This window comes from Salmo salar, chromosome ssa02 (assembly GCF_905237065.1).
Source record: "Salmo salar chromosome ssa02, Ssal_v3.1, whole genome shotgun sequence".
Taxonomy (NCBI): domain Eukaryota; kingdom Metazoa; phylum Chordata; class Actinopteri; order Salmoniformes; family Salmonidae; genus Salmo; species Salmo salar.
In genome coordinates, this window is record NC_059443.1 from 36224005 (window position 1) to 36242762 (window position 18758).

The 18758-nt window shown below is 42.7% G+C and overlaps 1 protein-coding gene across 8 annotated transcripts in view; it reads right to left on the reverse strand.

The window, feature by feature from the left end:
* The window catches only part of LOC106581894 (ras/Rap GTPase-activating protein SynGAP), a 110783-nt gene that overhangs the window by 43745 nt on the left and 48280 nt on the right, over window positions 1–18758 (reverse strand). For all 8 annotated transcript variants that reach the window (XM_045703172.1, XM_045703185.1, XM_045703177.1 and 5 more), the window contains exons 4-5: window positions 2181–2275; window positions 609–730 (exon numbers count right to left, since the gene is read on the reverse strand). In XM_045703172.1, coding sequence (XP_045559128.1) covers window positions 609–730; window positions 2181–2275 — 217 coding nt within the window. The remainder of the gene's footprint in view (window positions 1–608; window positions 731–2180; window positions 2276–18758) is intronic.

Sequence of the window (18758 nt, forward strand, 5' to 3'; positions counted from 1 at the left end):
ATTAGCATCATTAAATCATATAGCCAGTGTATAGGTATAAATCCATTTTTTTCCCCCACACAGGTTCATCTAAGGTATGTCCGTTCTGTGGCCATACAGCTGTCTGATGGTTGCCATGGAGATGTCAGGACTTTTTATTAAATCTTGAATTGGTATTCTCCATGTATTAAGCAGTCATAAAAAATGTAGTATGTAAAATGGGAGTGCAGCGGCAACGAAAGGGGCGGTTGTGAAACAAACACTTACTGTCAAGGCTTACTGGTTTCACTATAGCTAGAAGTAATACTAAAAGCACACTACATGCCAGATTGTCCTTGAAAGGTATCCAAAATAGACACAAGAGTCCCTTTAAGAGTCTTTAAGAGTCCCACATACATGTGGACACACAGGTAGGAGTGTACACACAACACTTAAAAAGGCTAATTGAAATGCAACACAGCAAAGCCACACTGGAAACAACTCCATCCCCCAACATGCACTTTCTACCAACATTCTTCCCCCAACATGCCTACCTGACCTGCTCCGCACACACAGAGAGCAGGGAACACACGCACACACTCACAGAAACACACACAGACACACACATAGACACACATAGAGACTCGTACCTGTCCTGGTCGGCACTGCGGAAGCGGGGGAGGATCATGTGTCGGAAGCTGCTGGTGCGGTCCAGTTTGGGCTGGCTCTTAGCCCTCTTGATGGAGCCCTTCAACCTTCTACTGAGGAAACTCTGAACAGGGCAGCCATGGAGAGAGGGAGGAGGAGGTGAAGAATGAGAGGGTGTGAAACAGATGGAGAGAGGGAGGGAGGGGACGCAGGAAAGGAGATAGATCAGAGTTGTAGAGAGGGGGAATAGGGTGAGTGTGAGTAATGATGGATATTTCGTGCCCAAAATGGATTGGAAGAAGAAGAGGACATGTGTGATTTAGTGAATGACAGGTGATTGAAGGGGGAGAGCAACAGAAACATTTATTACATATTATATCAGTCATACATCCACAGTACAGCAGTAGTAGAATAGTGGTAGGATAGTGTAGTATCATCTGGTAACCAACAGTGGGTGGTGTTGTGCCATAAATATACCCACAATCCAACAGTATACACTGGACCTCAGTAAAAATAGGAGCTTCATATTGCAGTGCAGTTTTGTCCTGTGCTTCCATGCAACCATATTCCCCTGATTTTGATCAGCTGATTTAGTCAGTATATAACACAGGTCTTATCGAACAGGCTGTGTGTTGATACTGTGTCTTTTATACGAAGTGCTGACAGAGAGAACAGGGCTTCAATAGTAGAATGAAAATCAATGAATGATGTCATTCTCCGCAACATACAGGATAAGGTTCCATACAACTACTATGCAGCCTTTTCTCAGAGTGGAAGGAGAGACATGCTGCTATTGTATCTGAATAACCTCACAATGCTTTTTTGACAGTCTTACAATGCTGTTTCACCTCAGTTCAACCTCTCTCCATGTCTAACATCTACATTGAACACTACCTTCCGGGAGGAATTTGTCTGAATCGAGACAAACCATTCACTTTTTGTGAGCTTTGTGTCACTGAAGTCTGTTTTAAAGAAGTGACTAAAGATTTGACTAATTTGCTGACCGTCAAGGTAACCGACTGGTAGGACTAGATAAGTCATTCTGGTTTGATTAGCCAGGCTGTCTGACACTTTTAAGCCTCATACAGTCAGAAGAACTGAATCACAGTGGTGGGTTACATTTGGCATAGGGAACAGAAAACTCCATCGCATTTGGCAAAGGACGTAACGTGAAGTTTAGAGGGGGTTTCTTCACCACATACAGAGACATCTGAGTCATGTACCTCGATCGGAGGCAGAGGTGCAATATGGCGTCTGGTCACTGGGCTGGAAGCGGCAACCCTCCAGTCCCCCGGCCAATTAGAAGAAGGGTGGGAGAGGGGAAGACTAAGAGACAGGCAGGGGGAGAGGGGCAGCGAGCGAAGGAGAGGGGGAGTACCGACCCCTTTCTTGTAGCGTTGCTGAGGGCAGGAGTGGCCATGGGGGAGGGAGGGGGAGAGAGAGGGTGAGAGGGCGAGGGGGAAGGGAGGGGTTCCACTGGCCCTGCGACAGGTGTGTGGTGGGGAGTGGAAAGGGAGGGAGAGAGAGAGGGACGGGGGGAGCGAGCGAGGGCGGGAGGAGGGAGGGTTACTCACGGATTGTCGGAAGGGTTGGGGGGGGGCAGTGGGAGGGATCTCCATGCTTGGCTGCTTCACGTTGGCTATGCTCTTCCGCCGGGCGCGAGCGTTCTCTGAGAGAGAGAGGGAAGAAGACAGGTAAGAAGAAGAAAGAGAGAGAGAATCCAAAAGACAGGTGAGAGAGAGGGGGAGCGAGAGAGGGCATGGACTTGGCATGTGGTCAGCGGGGAGAGGGGAGCAAAAGAGAGAAGATACACAGTACAGACATACGGTCAGGGGAGAGAGGAAACGTGTGAGAAACAGACAATTAAGGTGAAAAAAACAGAAGGTAGAGTGTGTACAAAAAAAGCAAGGGAGAGAGCAAGAGAACGAGGTTATGGGTGAGAGAAGCAATGTGATGATAATGTCCCATTCACCCTGATCTCCATCATCCCCTACTTCTTCTCCTCCTACCAGGAAAATGAGGGATGTAGATAGAGAGCTGCATGGGAAGGAAGATGAAAGAGGAGGGGTGAGGAGGGGTGAGGTGAGTGAATTGAAAGGGATGGGTTTTCTGCCTGGCCGTTCGACGAGGCAAACGTTAACAATCTGCACTGAGTGTGGTGGGGGAGAGAAGAGAAGAGGCAGGGAGCAAGAGAGGGTAGCAGGTGGAAGCATTAACAAACACAGCACCTATTGACTTCCGTCCGTGAGTCAGTCCCTAATGCAGTGAATTGGGCAGTAAGGGAATACACTCTGTACTATCCATCATGGATGGCAGAGGAGACCAGTGGCCGGACAGTAGAGAAGATGGAGCACACAAGCTCATTCTAACATTCTGTACTATCCATGATGGAAGGCAGGACCCACTGGACACAGAAGTCAATTCAACGTATTTTCCACGTTGGCTCAACGTAATTCAGTTGAAATGACGTGGAAACAACATTGATTCAACCAGTGTGTGCCCAGTGGGAGGAGACCAGTGGCTGGACACAGGAGAAGATCTGTGAAAGGCAAGGAGAAGTTAGCTATGTATGCAGTTTATTAGTTTACTCCAATTGGGGGAGGGTTGGTAGGGTTTGTGGGGAATAGTAAAGCTATATTCTAAACAAAAGTGTGTATATGTATGTATATGTATGTATATATACACTACTGTTCAAAAGTTTGGGGTCACTTTGAAATGTCCATTAAAATAACATCAAATTGATCAGAAATACAGTGTGGACATTGTTAATGTTGAAAATGACTATTGTAGCTGGAAACGGCAGATTTTTAATGGAATATCTACATAGGCGTACAGAGGCCCATTATCCCGACTCCGGAATGCTGGCCTTCTAGGCAGAGTTGCAAAGAAAAGTAATATCTCAGACTGGCCAATATAATGAAAAGATTAAGATGGGCAAAAGAACACAGACACTGGACAGAGGAACTCTGTTCCCGGAGTCGCCTCTTCACTGTTGACGTTGAGACTGGTGGGTTGCGGGTACTATTTAATGAAGCTGCCAGTTGAGGACTTGTGAGGTGTCTGTTTCTCAAACTAGACACTCTAATGTACTTGTCCTCTTGCTCAGTTGTGTACCGGGGCCTCCCACTCCTCTTTCTATTCTGGTTAGAGCCAGTTTACGCTGTTCTGTGAAAGGAGTAGTACACAGCGTTGTACGAGATCTTCAGTTTCTTAGCAATTTCACGCATGGAATATCCTTTATTTCTCAGAACAAGAATAGACTGATGAGTTTCAGAAGAAATTTCTGTGTTTCTGGCCATTTTGAGACTGTAATCGAACCCACAAATGCTGATGCTCCAGATACTCAACTAGTCTAAAGAAGGCCCGTTTTACTGCTTCTTTAATCAGAACAGCAGTTTTCAGCTGTGCTAACATAATTGCAGAAGGGTTTTCTAATGATCAATTAGCCTTTTGAAATGATAAACTAGGATTAGCAAACACAACGTACCATTGGAACACAGGAATGATGGTTGCTGATAATGGGCCTCTGTACGCCTACAGTGAGGGAAAAAAGTCTTTGATCCCCTGCTGATTTTGTACGTTTGCCCACTGACAAAGAAATGATCAGTCTATAATTTTAATGGTAGGTTTATTTGAATAGTGAGAGACAGAATAACAACAAAAAAATCCAGAAAAACGCATGTCAAAAATATTATGAATGGATTTGCATTTTAATGAGGGAAACTAACTTAGTGGTGGCAAAACCCTTGTTGGCAATCACAGAGGTCAGACGTTTCTTGTAGTTGGCCACCAGGTTTGCACACATCTCAGGAGGGATTTTGTCCCACTCCTCTTTGCAGATCTTCTCCAAGTCATTAAGGTTTCGAGGCTGACGTTTGGCAACTCTAACCTTCAGCTCCCTCCACAGATTTTCTATGGGATTAAGGTCTGGAGACTGGCTATGCCACTCCAGGTCCTTAATGTGCTTCTTCTTGAGCCACTCCTTTGTTGCCTTGGCCGTGTGTTTTGGGTCATTGTCATGCTGGAATACCCATCCACGACCCATTTTCAATGCCCTGGCTGAGGGAAGGAGGTTCTCACCCAAGACTTGACGGTACATTGCCCCGTCCATCGTCCCTTTGATGCGGTGAAGTTGTCCTGTCCCCTTAGCAGAAAAACACCCCCAAAGCATAATGTTTCCACCTCCATGTTTGACGGTGGGGATGGTGTTCTTGGGGTCATAGGCAGCATTCCTCCTCCTCCAAACATGGTGAGTTGAGTTGATGCCAAAGAGCTCCATTTTGGTCTCATCTGACCACAACACTTTCACCCAGTTGTCCTCTGAATCATTCAGATGTTCACTGGAAAACTTCAGGCGGGCATGTATATATGCTTTCTTGAGCAGGGGGACCTTGTGGGCGCTGCAGGATTTCAGTTCTTCACGGCGTAGTGTGTTACCAATTGTTTTCTTGATGACTATGGTCCCAGCTGCCTTGAGATCATTGACAAGATCCTCCCGTGTAGTTCTGTGCTGATTCCTCACCGTTCTCATGACCATTGCAACTCCACGAGGTGAGATCTCGCATGGAGCCCCAGGCCGAGGGAGATTGACAGTTCTTTTGTGTTTCTTCCATTTGCGAATAATCGCAACCAACTGTTGTCACCTTCTCACCAAGCTGCTTGGCGATGGTCTTGTAGCCCATTCCAGCCTTGTGTAGGTCTACAATCTTGTCCCTGACATCCTTGGAGAGCTCTTTGGTCTTGGCCATGGTGGAGAGTTTGGAATCTGATTGATTGATTGCTTCTGTGGACAGGTGTCTTTTATACAGGTAACAAATTGAGATTAGGAGCACTCCCTTTAAGAGTGTGCTCCTAATCTCAGCTCGTTACCTGTATAAAAGACACCTGGGAGCCAGAAATCTTTCTGATTGAGAGGGGGTCAAAAACGTATTTCCCTCATTAAAATGCAAATCAATTTATAACATTTTTGACATGCGTTTTTCTGGATTTTTTTGTTGTTATTCTGTCTCTCACTGTTCAAATAAACCTACCATTAAAATTATAGACTGGTCATTTCTTTGTCAGTGGGCAAACGTACAAAATCAGCAGGGGATCAAATACCTTTTTCCCTCACTGTATGTAGATATTCCATAAAAAATCAGCCGTTTCTAATTTCAATAGTCACTTACAACATTAATTTCTGATCAATTTGACGTTATTTTAATGGACAAAACATTTGCTTTTCTTTCAAAAACAAGGACATTTCCAAGTGACCACAAACTTTTGAACAGTAGTGTACGTGTATATGTATGAATGTTTATGTGTATATATATACAGTTGAAGTCGGAAGTTTACATACACATAGGTTGGAGTCATTAAAACTCGTTTTTAAACCACTCCACAAATTTCTTGTTAACAAACTATAGTTTTGGCAAGTCGGTTAGGACATCTACTGTGTGTATGACACAAGTCATTTTCTCCAACAATTGTTAACAGACAGATTATTTCGCTTATAATTCACTGTATCACAATTCCAGTGGGTCAGAAGTTTACATACACTAAGTTGACTGTGCCTTTAAACAGCTTGGAAAATTCCAGAAAATGATGTCATGCCTTTAGAAGCTTCTGATAGGCTAATTGACATCATTTGAGTCAATTGGAGGTGTAACTGTGGATGTATTTCAAGGCCTACCTTCAACCTCAGTGCCTCTTTGCTTAACATCATAGGAAAATCAAAAGAAATCAGCCAAGCCAATTGTAGACCTCCACAAGTCTGGTTCATCCTTGGGAGCAATTTCCAAACGCCTGAAGGTACCTCGTTCATCTGTACAAACAATAGTACGCAAGTATAAACACCATGGGACCATGCAGCTGTCATACCGCTCAGGAAGGAGACGCATTCTGTCTCCTAGAGATGAACGTACTTTGGTGCGAAAAGTGCAAATCAATCCTAGAAAAACAGCAAAGGACCTTGTGAAGATGCTGGAGGAAACAGGTACAAAAGTATCTATATCCACAGTAAAACGAGTCCTATATCGACAATCTGAAAGGCCGCTCAGCAAGGAAGAAGCCACTGCTCCAAAACCGCCACAAAAAAGCCAGACTACGGTTTGCAACTGCACACGAGGACAAAGATCATACTTTTTAGAGAAATGTCCTCTGGTCTGATTAAATAAAAATAGAACTGTTTGGCCATAATGACCATCGTTATGTTTGGAAGAAAAATGGGAAGCGCTTGCAAGCCAAAGAACACCATCCCAACCGTGAAGCACGGGGGTGGCAGCATCATGTTGTGGGGTGCTTTGCTGCAGGAGGGACTGGTGCACATCACAAAATAGATGGCTTCATGAGGATGGAAAATTATGTGGATATATTGAAGCAACATCTCAAGACATCAGTCAGGAAGTTAAAGCTTGGTCGCAAATGGGTCTTCCAAATGGACAATGATCCCAAGCATACTTCCAAAGTTGTGGCAAAATAGCTTAAGGACAACAAAGGCAAGGTATTGGAGTGGCCATCAGAAAGCCCTGACCTCAATCCTATCGACCATTTGTGGGCAGAACTGAAAAAGTGTGTGCGAGCAAGAAGGCCTACAAACCTGACTCAGTTACACCAGCTCTGTTAGGAGGAATGGGCCAAAATTCACCCAACTTATTGTGGGAAGCTTATGGAAGGCTACCCGAAACATTTGATCCAAGTTAAACAATTTAAATGCAATGCTACCAAATACTAATTGAGTGTATGTAAACTTCTGACCCACTGGGAATGTGGTGAAAGAAATAAAAGCAGAAAAAAATCATTCTCTCTACTATTATTCTGACATTTCACATTCTTAAAATAAAGTGGTGATCCTAACTGACCTAAGACAGGGAATTTTTACTAGGATTAAATGTCAGGAATTGTGGAAAACTGAGTTTAAATGTATTTGTCCAAGGTGTATGTAAACTTCTGACTTCAACTGTATATATACAAATAATAATAATGTATGCCGTATCATAGAAAGAAGGGAGCAGGAATGAAAGCGAGAAAGTGTCTGAGGCCAGTTCATTTCAGTCTTTCTTTCTTTCCCTCCCTATCCCTTTCTCTGCTACCCTCTTTTGAGATAGATCAATGATAACATAGTCATATCTGAGGCTATAAATATTCTCCCTGTCTCTTATTCTCTCTGTCTCTCTCTCTCTCTCTCTCTCGTATTCTGTCTCTCTCTTTATCCCTCACTCTCTTCTCCCTCTCTCTTTCATCCGCTCTCTTTCTTTCCCTCCTTCTCTCGCTGTCCCTGGTTCTGCAATCACACAGACACACAAATACTCAGGCATACACACTACACACACTCCTCCTCTCTCCCACGCAGCTATTTTACATAATTCAAAAGTGCATTTATCCTCTCCTCTCTCCAGCCTCTCATCGCTCTCTCTTTTCTCTCCTCACTCTTCACGTTTTCACATGATCCCGTCTTTCCCTTTACTTAGTAATGTATCTTGTCTCCTCCATCCTTCTCCTTCATCCTCCTTTCATTTATCTGCATTCCTTCTCTTTATCTGGTCTCTACATTCTCTCTACTTCTCAAAATGGCAATCTTTTCTCATGACTCTGCTGTCATGCTACTTTCCTCTGCCCACGTACTGAGCTGAGCGAGCGCCTTAGGGAAGGATCCTCATTGTGATGATAACCAAGTCAACGAATCACAGAGGGTTATGAAATCCAAAAGGGTGTATGTCCATTATACACAGCGGAAAATCCCAAGACCAATGAACCAACTGCTAGTCCATCATTGTCCTTTGTAAAGGAAATATGGGTGGCACACAGGATCTTAATTTGATCACTCTTTTTATTCTGAGAATTTTCCTGCACAGCAGGACATTTTTACTTGTAGTATATTTCAGCTTAAAAAGGCTTCTTAAGTTTGTAATTTCCGCTTAAAAATGTCTGACTTGATTTGCCCTCATGAAAAATGTATAAACCTCTACAAAAATGTCCATTAGTTATAATCCACATAATAATTTATATTTCCTCTTGCTCCAGGATTGTTTTCCTGCTGTAGCAAATCGGCTCAAATTAAGGTCCTACATCTGTATTGAGGTAGTTATCGTACTAACCGCATAACCTGACTAGGACAACTACAGGCACTAGTCACCCTGGCGTCATGATCTGTTATGACAGAGACAAACATCACTATTAGGGGCCAGAGTTTTTCCTGACTATGTTGTGACCTTTTCCTGGTCAGTTCACATAATTAGGAAAATATCAGGACAATAGTCATTATGTATGCACTCCAAATACAGCCCCAGTCAAAATGCAACATAAACTAAGAGGTGCATCAAATCCTCCTGGAACAATTGTTCCCAAAACGAATTTGTTTTCCAAGAGCAAGTAGACTGTAGCCATGTCTGAGTAGCTAAATGAAAATTCAGCTGGCATCCCTCCTAACAGTCCTAAGGTGTGACCGCTCTGTGGCTTTAGCTAGCTATACATTTAGATAAGCTGGAGCCAGTCAGCAACTTGGCATCGTGCTCTCTCCCTGAGGGTGAAAACGTTGTCCTTTGTTGCCAATTTAGATTCATAAGATTATCTGAAAATATTGGTGTTATGGAGGATTTCATTGGGCAAAACCTTTGATTTGTTTGGAGATCTACCAAGTCGTTTTCTTGACTCTTTGCAACGCTTAGTCTACTATGTGAAAGAGATTATTCATAAAGACAGCAAATATTATTCTTCTGAATGTTTTTTTTGTGTGTGTATGACTGACTGTAAAGGCTGGTTGAGTCACACTTAATTTGGATCGTCCAGGTAATCCATCTGTAGATGCTCTACAGATGGTCATACTATCAACAAACTATCTGTTGATAAGCAACTGCTTACTAAGGTTGCAGTTAGGGTTAGGTTTAGAATAAGGGTTACGTAATGGTTAAGGTTAGGGCTAGCGTTATGGTTAGGGTTAGTAGATAGTTAGTTGAAATGCTGCTGATAGTCTGTAGAGCATCTACAGATGGACTATCCAAATAAAGTGTTGCCGCTGGCTGTCATGGGTTACCCCTCTTGAAATCTTTGGGTTTTGTGTTCTGATATGATTGGCTAATGAAGCCTTTTGCTCGATTTGAAAGTGCACAGAACCTTGCAGCGTGACGGTGAGTTTACGGAAATAGGAAATAGTTCAGCAAGGTCATTCCGTATCTGCTGTTCACCACCATTGGCCTTCACTTAAAGCTCTCAAATCACAGAGTGAAGCCAAACCTGACATTGTCAAAGTGTTTGTACTCAAAGTGTTTATACAATAAAGGTTCCGATGCTTCCGTACGAACAGAACGAACCCTTGAGATGCCCTTAGCATAACGCTTGCTAGGCAACACAACAAGAATTTGGCAAACGTCTGAGTGTCATTTGGCTCAGTAAATTAAGAGAAGAATGCACGTGTTTGGTAACGATTATGAACAAAAACCTTAAATATACCTGATAGGCCGCAGTTATTCATAAGAGCTTTGTGTATAACAAAACATGATGATAATATTACTAGGATTGATGATCCGTTTCACTACAATATTTTAATAATATAAAGTTTACATTATATTTATTACACCACTTTCTTTCTCATTATGGCAAATTTTGCAATCGCTGAGCAAGGATTTCTGCCCCATTTAAACATAAAGTGTTAATTGCTTTATCTACAAAGAAACAGTATTCCGGTGTTGTGATTTTGAGTCATTGCGGTTTAACCTCCAAAAGTGGATATTTCAAAGCTTTACAAATGCCAACAGTCTTTGTTCCAATTCCTTGGTGATATGCAAACTTACAAGAAAGGATCTAAGACAGTGTAGTGCAGTGTAGTGCATACTAACCTCCACTAATGTACTGTAGGGCTACGTTCCAATGACCATACTAGCGTACTACTTACCATATCAATCAAATTTCAATAAAATGTATTTATAAAGCCCTTCTTACATCAGCTGATGTCACAAAGTGCTGTACAGAAACCCAGCCTAAAACCCCAAACAGCAAGCAATGCAGGTGTAGAAGCATACTACTTGCCCAATGCTTTAGCATACTTCATCCTAGATGGTATGCTTGTGCGTAACAGAGCTACAATATATATCTGACCAGAGACGACATACTATGGACAATTTTCTGTTCTATACTGAAAAAGGAGAAACCTGCACTTGTTTTTTCTTTTTTGACTATTCCTTTTGAAACAGGCACCCACATACTTTTAATTACCACAAACATTTCCTCCTGCTCCAATTTTCTGCTCTAGAAATGACATAAGCAGACATAAATGACAAGGGACCTAACACTGTTGTGTATGGTTCATGGTACACAAGATCATCTGGGATCTGTTCTGGCTTGTCACTTGGTATTGGGAAAGTATACTCCCACGTGTCATAGCAGCTGTAAGTCATTTTTGTATGAACTGAAATCAGATGTTATGAAGTAGGAAGGGAGCGGGGAATCATGCTATTGAAATCATAAGAGCATCATGTATGAATTATGATGGGTGAGTCAGACACATGTAAAATGTAGTCAAGTGTGATCAAATGTACATCCTTTAGGGTCTCTGCTATCCCGGGATCCTTGGGACGTCCCGACACCATTGAAGTTGACATTTGAAATGATTAAGGTAAGAGTTAAGGTAAGGAACTGACCCATCCTTTAGTGGGGTGCAGTGCCAGTATAAAAGAAATGGAGCCCACACACTCATAAGCTCTACCACGTACCTTTATTCACAAACATACCTTGACGGTGGAGCTTATGAGTGTACGGGCTCTAATTATTTTATACATGTCAAACGTAACCACATATCCTCACTTGTTTAGTCATGTCCATGTGTTACTATAACACTTCATGCACTTCATGCTCAGTGTGGAAACAAGATGAGTGGGGTTGAAGTTGCTTCTAAACACTGATATAGGGTCAGATCTTTTTTCATCCCTACAAGGTCCAGGTTATGATGAAGAGATTAGTAATCTGATCTTAGATCTGTTGTTAGAGCAACTTCTACCTTAAGTGGAGACAAATGAGCAGCGTGAATTGTGTGATGTTTTGCAGCAGCACCAGTATTATTTGTGTCCTATACGAACCCCTTAATGGTGTTCCGCAATAATCGACCACATTAAATATTTATTTATAATTATGCATTAAAAAGCCATCCGTAAAAGGGACTCAATAGGTCCATTTCATTCAATTTCTCACCCAGTCCCTTCTGATCCAAACCCGGGCTCTTTATTTAGTTTCCATGGCAACATTTTCCAAGTACCTAGCATTTGAGTTATAGACACATAACAAAGCCAGCGAACAGAAAAGACACATAGGACCCTATAAACTACATCCTACACACTCACCTCCAAACGCTAAGAAACAGAGGGAGAAAACATGCTCCAAATGTGGGGGAAATGAAAATCTATAGTCATGCTGATGTCATTTGTTTTTTTTGTTCATGATATCTGGGGTATACGGTGTCTAGTACTATCATTACTGAAATGACAGACAAATGCAAAGCAGTAAAAAACGTATTGCCTTAGACTGACTTAAATAGTATAGTAGTATATGAAATAGTACTAGGCATTACATAATGAAGGGAGGGTTAGAGAAACGTATAGAGGAGAAAGCAATAGGGTCCTCAGTCTTCTGTTACTGCATCTGATTTTAACCCATAGAACCATTTATATTGAGAACGTGTTCACGGATACAATAGGATGCACATGATGTGTGCGTTCATGTGCAATTGTGCATGCGTTTGTATACACCGCCAACACCAATGACGCACGTGCGCATGTGCCTGTGTGCATACGGTACAGTTTGCACTGTCATGCACATGCATGTGTGAACATGTCAGTTTGCATTGGCATGTGTTTGTGCATGTGAAATGGTGCACTCTTTTCCTTCTGAATGTAAATCTGATGTCAAGCCGAAAGCTGAAGATGAAACGTGTGGGTGGCGACAGCTTCCAGCTTATTCCCTCAGAGAGAGAGGATGGGGAGGGAGGGAGGGAGGGAGGGAGGGAGGGAGGGAGGGAGGGAGGGAGAGTGAGTGAGGGAGGGAGGGTGAGTGAGTGAGAGTGAGTGAGTGAGTGGAGAGAGAGAGAGAGAGAGAGAGAGAGAGAGAGAGAGAGAGAGAGAGAGAGAGAGTGAGTGAGTGAGTGAGGGAGAGAAAGTGAGAGAGAGAGAGAGAGAGAGAGAGAGAGAGAGAGAGAGAGATGGATAGAGTGAGAACGAGTGGGAGGGACAGAGCAAGACAGGAGAGTAAAAGCAAGAAAGCAAGAGGTAGAACGGTAGAGAGAGAGAGAGAGAGAGAGAGAGAGAGATGGAGTACAAGAGCCAGATTGATGGAGGCTGGAGAGGGAGTGGGTGTGTATATAGTGCTGAAATGCTGTGGGCCTTTTTTGTATGTTTTCCATTGTTTTAATAGAATTCTGGTCTGCAGACCTGTTAGCTTTTGATCCAAGAACTGTAACTCCAAACGTAGGATCGTCTCTCCTGTGTGCAACATACACTATACTCCATTGCAGTTCTATGTTGATCTTTCTTGACATATTTCAACACACTTAGGTCACGTCTCTACATGTATGACCATGCCTTAGAGGATGTCTGAGCCATAGACATAGAATCTATAGAACCGATATCCTCATTCAAGTCAACGTTCCGTTATGGGTAATACTGAGTGTACCAATGAGTAAGCTATACTGTCAAACTGACTTGGCCTTACCCGTTCTAATTCTTTATTTCTATGGTATGCGCACTTAGGAGTAATTTCTGAGTTTTAATTGATGAATGATTTAACAGATAAACAAACAATGTCTAGCTTTTAGGCTTGCCACTTAGCAGGCAGTGGCAGCTTACTTAGTGTAATTTGATGCATGTCAGAAAGGATACGTTGTCATGGCAATAAAATATTCCTATTTTTCAACTAGATATCCAGAATGAGCATGTTCTACTCTTGGCCTAGCTCTAGCCATTCAGGGCCAATAATAAAGAGGGAGATAGCCTTGTAAGATTTAAAGTTATAGTTCACCCTAAAATCTAAGTTTGCTAGATGTTTTCAGACCTCAAAGTAGTTTGATTTGAGTTTAGGGTGAACTATCACCTTAAACTTGCACAACTCAAGTGTTTAATCTTATATTGGTGCAAGATGCTACAATCGTCTTATTATTTGGGAAAGTATAAAAGCGGACTGTAATGCATGAACAGTGGACCATGACAACATGCTTTCATGTGTGCATGACACAACAAAACGAGATGCCTATTCAATCCAATAGCCTGTTCCTAATGTATAGAACCTGAATAGAATCTGGTGAATGCAATATACTTGGTCATGACCAAGATGGGACAGGAAACATTGGATGATGACTTTGGTTCCTACCTAAGAAAGAAGACAGCGTTGGTTCCTACCTAAAAAAGATGAGAGGTGTTGTGCTTTGATCCCAGACCTCTAAAGTATCTTCAGATGTCCAAAGTCTATTCAGCCCACAATAAAAAAATGGAGGCAATTCGAAGCAAATTTTAGATATCCAACTTTTTCTTGAGCTACCATAGTTTTCCACAGGTTTTAGTGTCTGTTTGATATTGTTGTCGTTGTCACATTCCTTTGGGCCCAAACGTGCTGTAAATCAATGCTCCTCCACTATGCCTTGACATTAGTGTCTATAAATAATTAAATACATTGGTGTCAGTGAGCATCTGCTGACACTGGACGTGATTGTGAATGTGTGTCATGGCATTTGCCTGATAGCCTAAGTGCATTCGTCTGGGTTGCTGTCAAGCAGGTGAGTGCCTCACCCATTGAGTTCAGCATCTGCAGGTTTGAGACTATGAGTTGGCCATACAGATATATTGCTCAGGCAGTGCTCGAGGTCAATTCTCAAGCAAAGAATCCGATTTAAATAACACCAGCAAGCAAAGACGGTAGAATATATTCTAATCAAAACTAATATACAGCCAAATAACGAAAAGAGCCAAATAACTATCAACAACTTTGTCCACACATAAATATTCAACACATAAATACACATATAAATGACTAGATTACCAGACTTTACTATCCAAGCATCTTGAAATAGGAATCTCTAGATCAACTTAACGTTTCACTCATGAAAAAAAATCTATTCTAACTCAGTGATATAAATATGAGAGATTTTTATAAGTGCAATTTAGGAGGGGGAAAATGAATAGCCTTACTCTTGGCATTTGTGTATAGGTCAAGGAAGTGAGGCAGTAGTCTTCTCAGAAGGTGCGGTGTCTAAACTTCAAGCTGTATACTTTTGAAAAGTGCTCATAAATATATTTATCATGACCTTAAAGTGCCACATGTAAGCTCACAGAGAATAAGGATGATTCTCTTCCCCACACATACATAAACACCAACATATTAGCTATCCTAGGCTATACTTGATTGAATTTGTAGACGTCTCTTACAGTAGTATATCCACACGGAAAAAATATGAAGAATTAGAAATAGGCTATGTCTCTAAAATCAGCGACTGTTATAATTCCTCACGGATGTATGGTTCATTCTTCCACCACCTCCCCCCAGCCAAGCTCTCCAGCACCGGCAGCGGCTGTTCCGCGGCAGGCAGTCGCGCTGAGAGCTCCTCTTCCCCGGCCTCTCCCTGTCCCCTCGCACCGTTGCCCTCGCCCCCAATCCCGCGGCCGTTTCCTCGGTAACCTACAGAATATCTACTGAGGCGAATTTCTCTCATGTTTTGGTTGTAATTGAGCAATGGTTTTTAAGGGTTGTATGCCTTCTATCCCCAAAATGATGTTGTCCAGGTGTGGATGATATATTTTCTACAAGACCTCAATTTCGATTTTGGAAAAATAAAATAATGATTAAAATAAATAATAATAATAATAATACACTTTTTCGTTAATTCAATGTTTTGTAGTTTTTGTTGTTTACAATAAGCATATCAACCCATGACATCTGCAGCTGTGTATGGGTGTGTGTTTTGTGTGTGTGTGTGTGGGGGGGCGAAGTCCGCCTGTCCTGTGTGCCAATTATTGGATATAGGCTAGTGCGCGTTCGGATGCGCTCCGACAAGTCCTAATCTTATGCAGGGGGAAAGATATTCGAAGTCCTCTTTCCGTTGATGGACCGATGCTTTCTTAGTTCCCAAATCGGCAGAGAATATTGAACCAGCAGCAGAGCAGATGCTGTGCCAGCGCCTGGTCAGGCTACTCTTGCAAGTTCAGGAAGGACGAATCATTGGTGACCATCAAAACGCAAACGTCATAAAAAAAAAATAACAGCGAAACAGCAACACATCAACGAAAGTGAACAGTGCCCTACAGCATGGAATAACCCGGTGAATATTTCCAAATTAGCATCCCTTATCCAGTTGCTAGAAATGATAGTCCATCCTCAAGTAATCCGCCTCTCCCTGATGGAAGTCCTATCCAATCTATGTCGAACGAGATTGTGTCACACAGGTGTATATGGTTGGAGCAGCACTTATGCCTTGCCTTGCTTTGCCTTCACATCTCCCTCTCTCTTGCTCTGTCTCAGTTTTGTTAAAGGGATAGGACAGTTTTGAAAGGGTGTGGGAGTCGAGTAATGGAGTGATTTTAAGTACAGTACTAGTATGAGGTGCCCAGAATGCTCTCTCTCTCTCTCTCTCTCTCTCTCTCCACCCCCTTTCTCACTCTCTTCCTGCCCCCTCTCACTCACACACACACATCTGGGAGAATGAGAGGTTCAGAGCTAGGGGCAAGTGTGTGGGAGGCATGAGCGTAACAATATGACTATGACACTGAAAGCTGCAACCCGCTCATGCATACAGAAACACACACACAGAGACACAAGACAAATCTGGGGTAGGTGTAATGGTTTCAATGCACAAAACTGGACATATCATGGAAAGAAAGCCAATGATAACTGAATGCATCATAAGTACCCAAACACATCTGTAATGGTGACAAAACGCTATACCTATCTTCACGTAGACCTACATCAAAGCACAATTTGCGGAACTCTTTTATCACCAACAGCTAAAAAGCCAACCATTTCTTAATTTCAGTCACTTAAGACATCGCCAGTGACGGCACTTTATAGTATATTTAAAGCAATCGGTATTTCCAAATAGGTAAAGGGTGACTTAGATCTGTTTCCATGACAACTGTAAGCTTGGGCCAACTTTTTAACCCATCGCATTACAGATAGTAAGTTACTGAGCTATTAGAATTACAGGGATTGGTTAATTTAAGTATTGCAGAAAACAATTTACTACACCCCCTCCCACACACACACACAGATTTTCTCTCCTTCACTCCCCCTCCGCCTCTCTCTTACTCTCTCTCCCTTGCATTCTCTCTAACCGTCTGTGTGTCTGCTCTATAATTATTTCCATGGTTACCATTAGTGATGTGATCCTAAGGCGGATGTACTACTGTAGTAATCTTTCCGCCTCTCTCACCACTGTCATTTACTCTTTTCACATCCCTTGCTTACTCCATGCAATACAAATGTCCAACCTGTTCCCATAGTTCTCTCCCCATCACTCTCCATCAGATAGGATAGAGGGAAGAGGAATGATATGAAACAAGGACACACTTGAAGCGTGCACAGTGCCACCTGGCTAGGTGGAGTGCCAAGGCTGAAGAGTAAACTGGGATGTTGGCAGTGGTGGACACAGGCACAGGAACTTAGGAAACTGGGAACGCATTGGAGCCACAGACACAGTTTACAGTACAGTACACACACACACACGCACACACACGCACGCACGCACGCACATGCACAGTGCAAGCAGGCATATAAACACACACACAATTACAGTGCAGTATACACAACACAAGCCCACGCATTCTCTTGCATGTGAAGACATTTGCATGGATGTTCGCACACCTTCTGTACATACCCTACGGCCTCACACCCATAACACATACATCGCCTTGACTCATTTACCACATCCCATTCACTCACCATATGGTGTGAATACTGTATCTCCCCATCTCCCATCCATTCTTACTCTATAACTTACTGATAGACCAAGTATATGAGCTCCTTTCTAGCTTCACAGAGCGCGGTGGAGCCTTTAGGTGACAGGCAGTCAGAGTGGGAGTGTTGGCCTGACAACACCGGTATTCTGTCTCTGGAAAACCACGTGCCTCCGGAGCTGCAGCACACGGCTGTGTGCAAATATTCAATTAAGATCCTGGCTAGTGCAGCTGGAGAGCCTGGTAACGACACTCTACGTGTGAGAACAGAGCCAGAGAGCCGAGAGAGATATAATAGATATACAATACATACCTATAGGGGCATTGAGATAAAGGTGTTAGAGACAGGCAGAGAGAGGGGGGAGATAAACATAGAGATGGAGAGAGACAGACAGACAGACAGACAGACAGACAGACAGACAGACAGACAGACAGACAGACAGACAGACAGACAGACAGACAGACAGACAGACAGACAGACAGACAGACAGACAGACAGACAGACAGACAGACAGACAGACAGACAGACAGACAGACAGACAGGGGAGAAAGAGAAACAGAGAGATAGAGAGACAGACAGAGGGAGAGACAGACAGAGGGAGAGACAGACAGAGAGCGAGAGATCGAGACAGACAGAGAGCGAGAGAGGGGGAGAGGGAGAGATAAACAGAGAGATGGAGAGATAGAGAGAGAGACATACCGTAGACAGAGAGAGAGAGAGGGGCTAGAGCAAGTTCTAATACAATTTGTACTACATGAAGGAAAGTTGGCCATCATAATGACATATAATATCCATTATAGTGTTAGAATTTCAAAAATCTATTTCATAGCTCCATAGAGCTATGATTTCAAGAAGACCACACCGCACTGTCCTTATATTTCTCAGCAACACTCTCCAGTCAATAGCTATTTTTGCCTCTTTTGTGTAAGCGGATGTACTGGCATTAATGCTCTTGTATATGACGTGAGGACCAAGGTTGTTTTACCTTTGCTTGGTCGCTTTCTTCAACTCCTAACTCCCTCCATTTCAACTCCCTCCATTTAATTATGTACAGTACAGCAGTAACAAGTGCTGATTCTTGGCTATTGACGAATCACAAACGAATTTGTAGCAACTGGCATGCACCTATTTCAGATGCACAAAGAGCAAAAGCATACATTTATATGCAAAAGGAGAGAGTCATGGTTTATGAAAGCCATAAGGGAGAGAAATGATTGACATCTTGTGTTAGAGATATGGTCCCTTGGATTGGT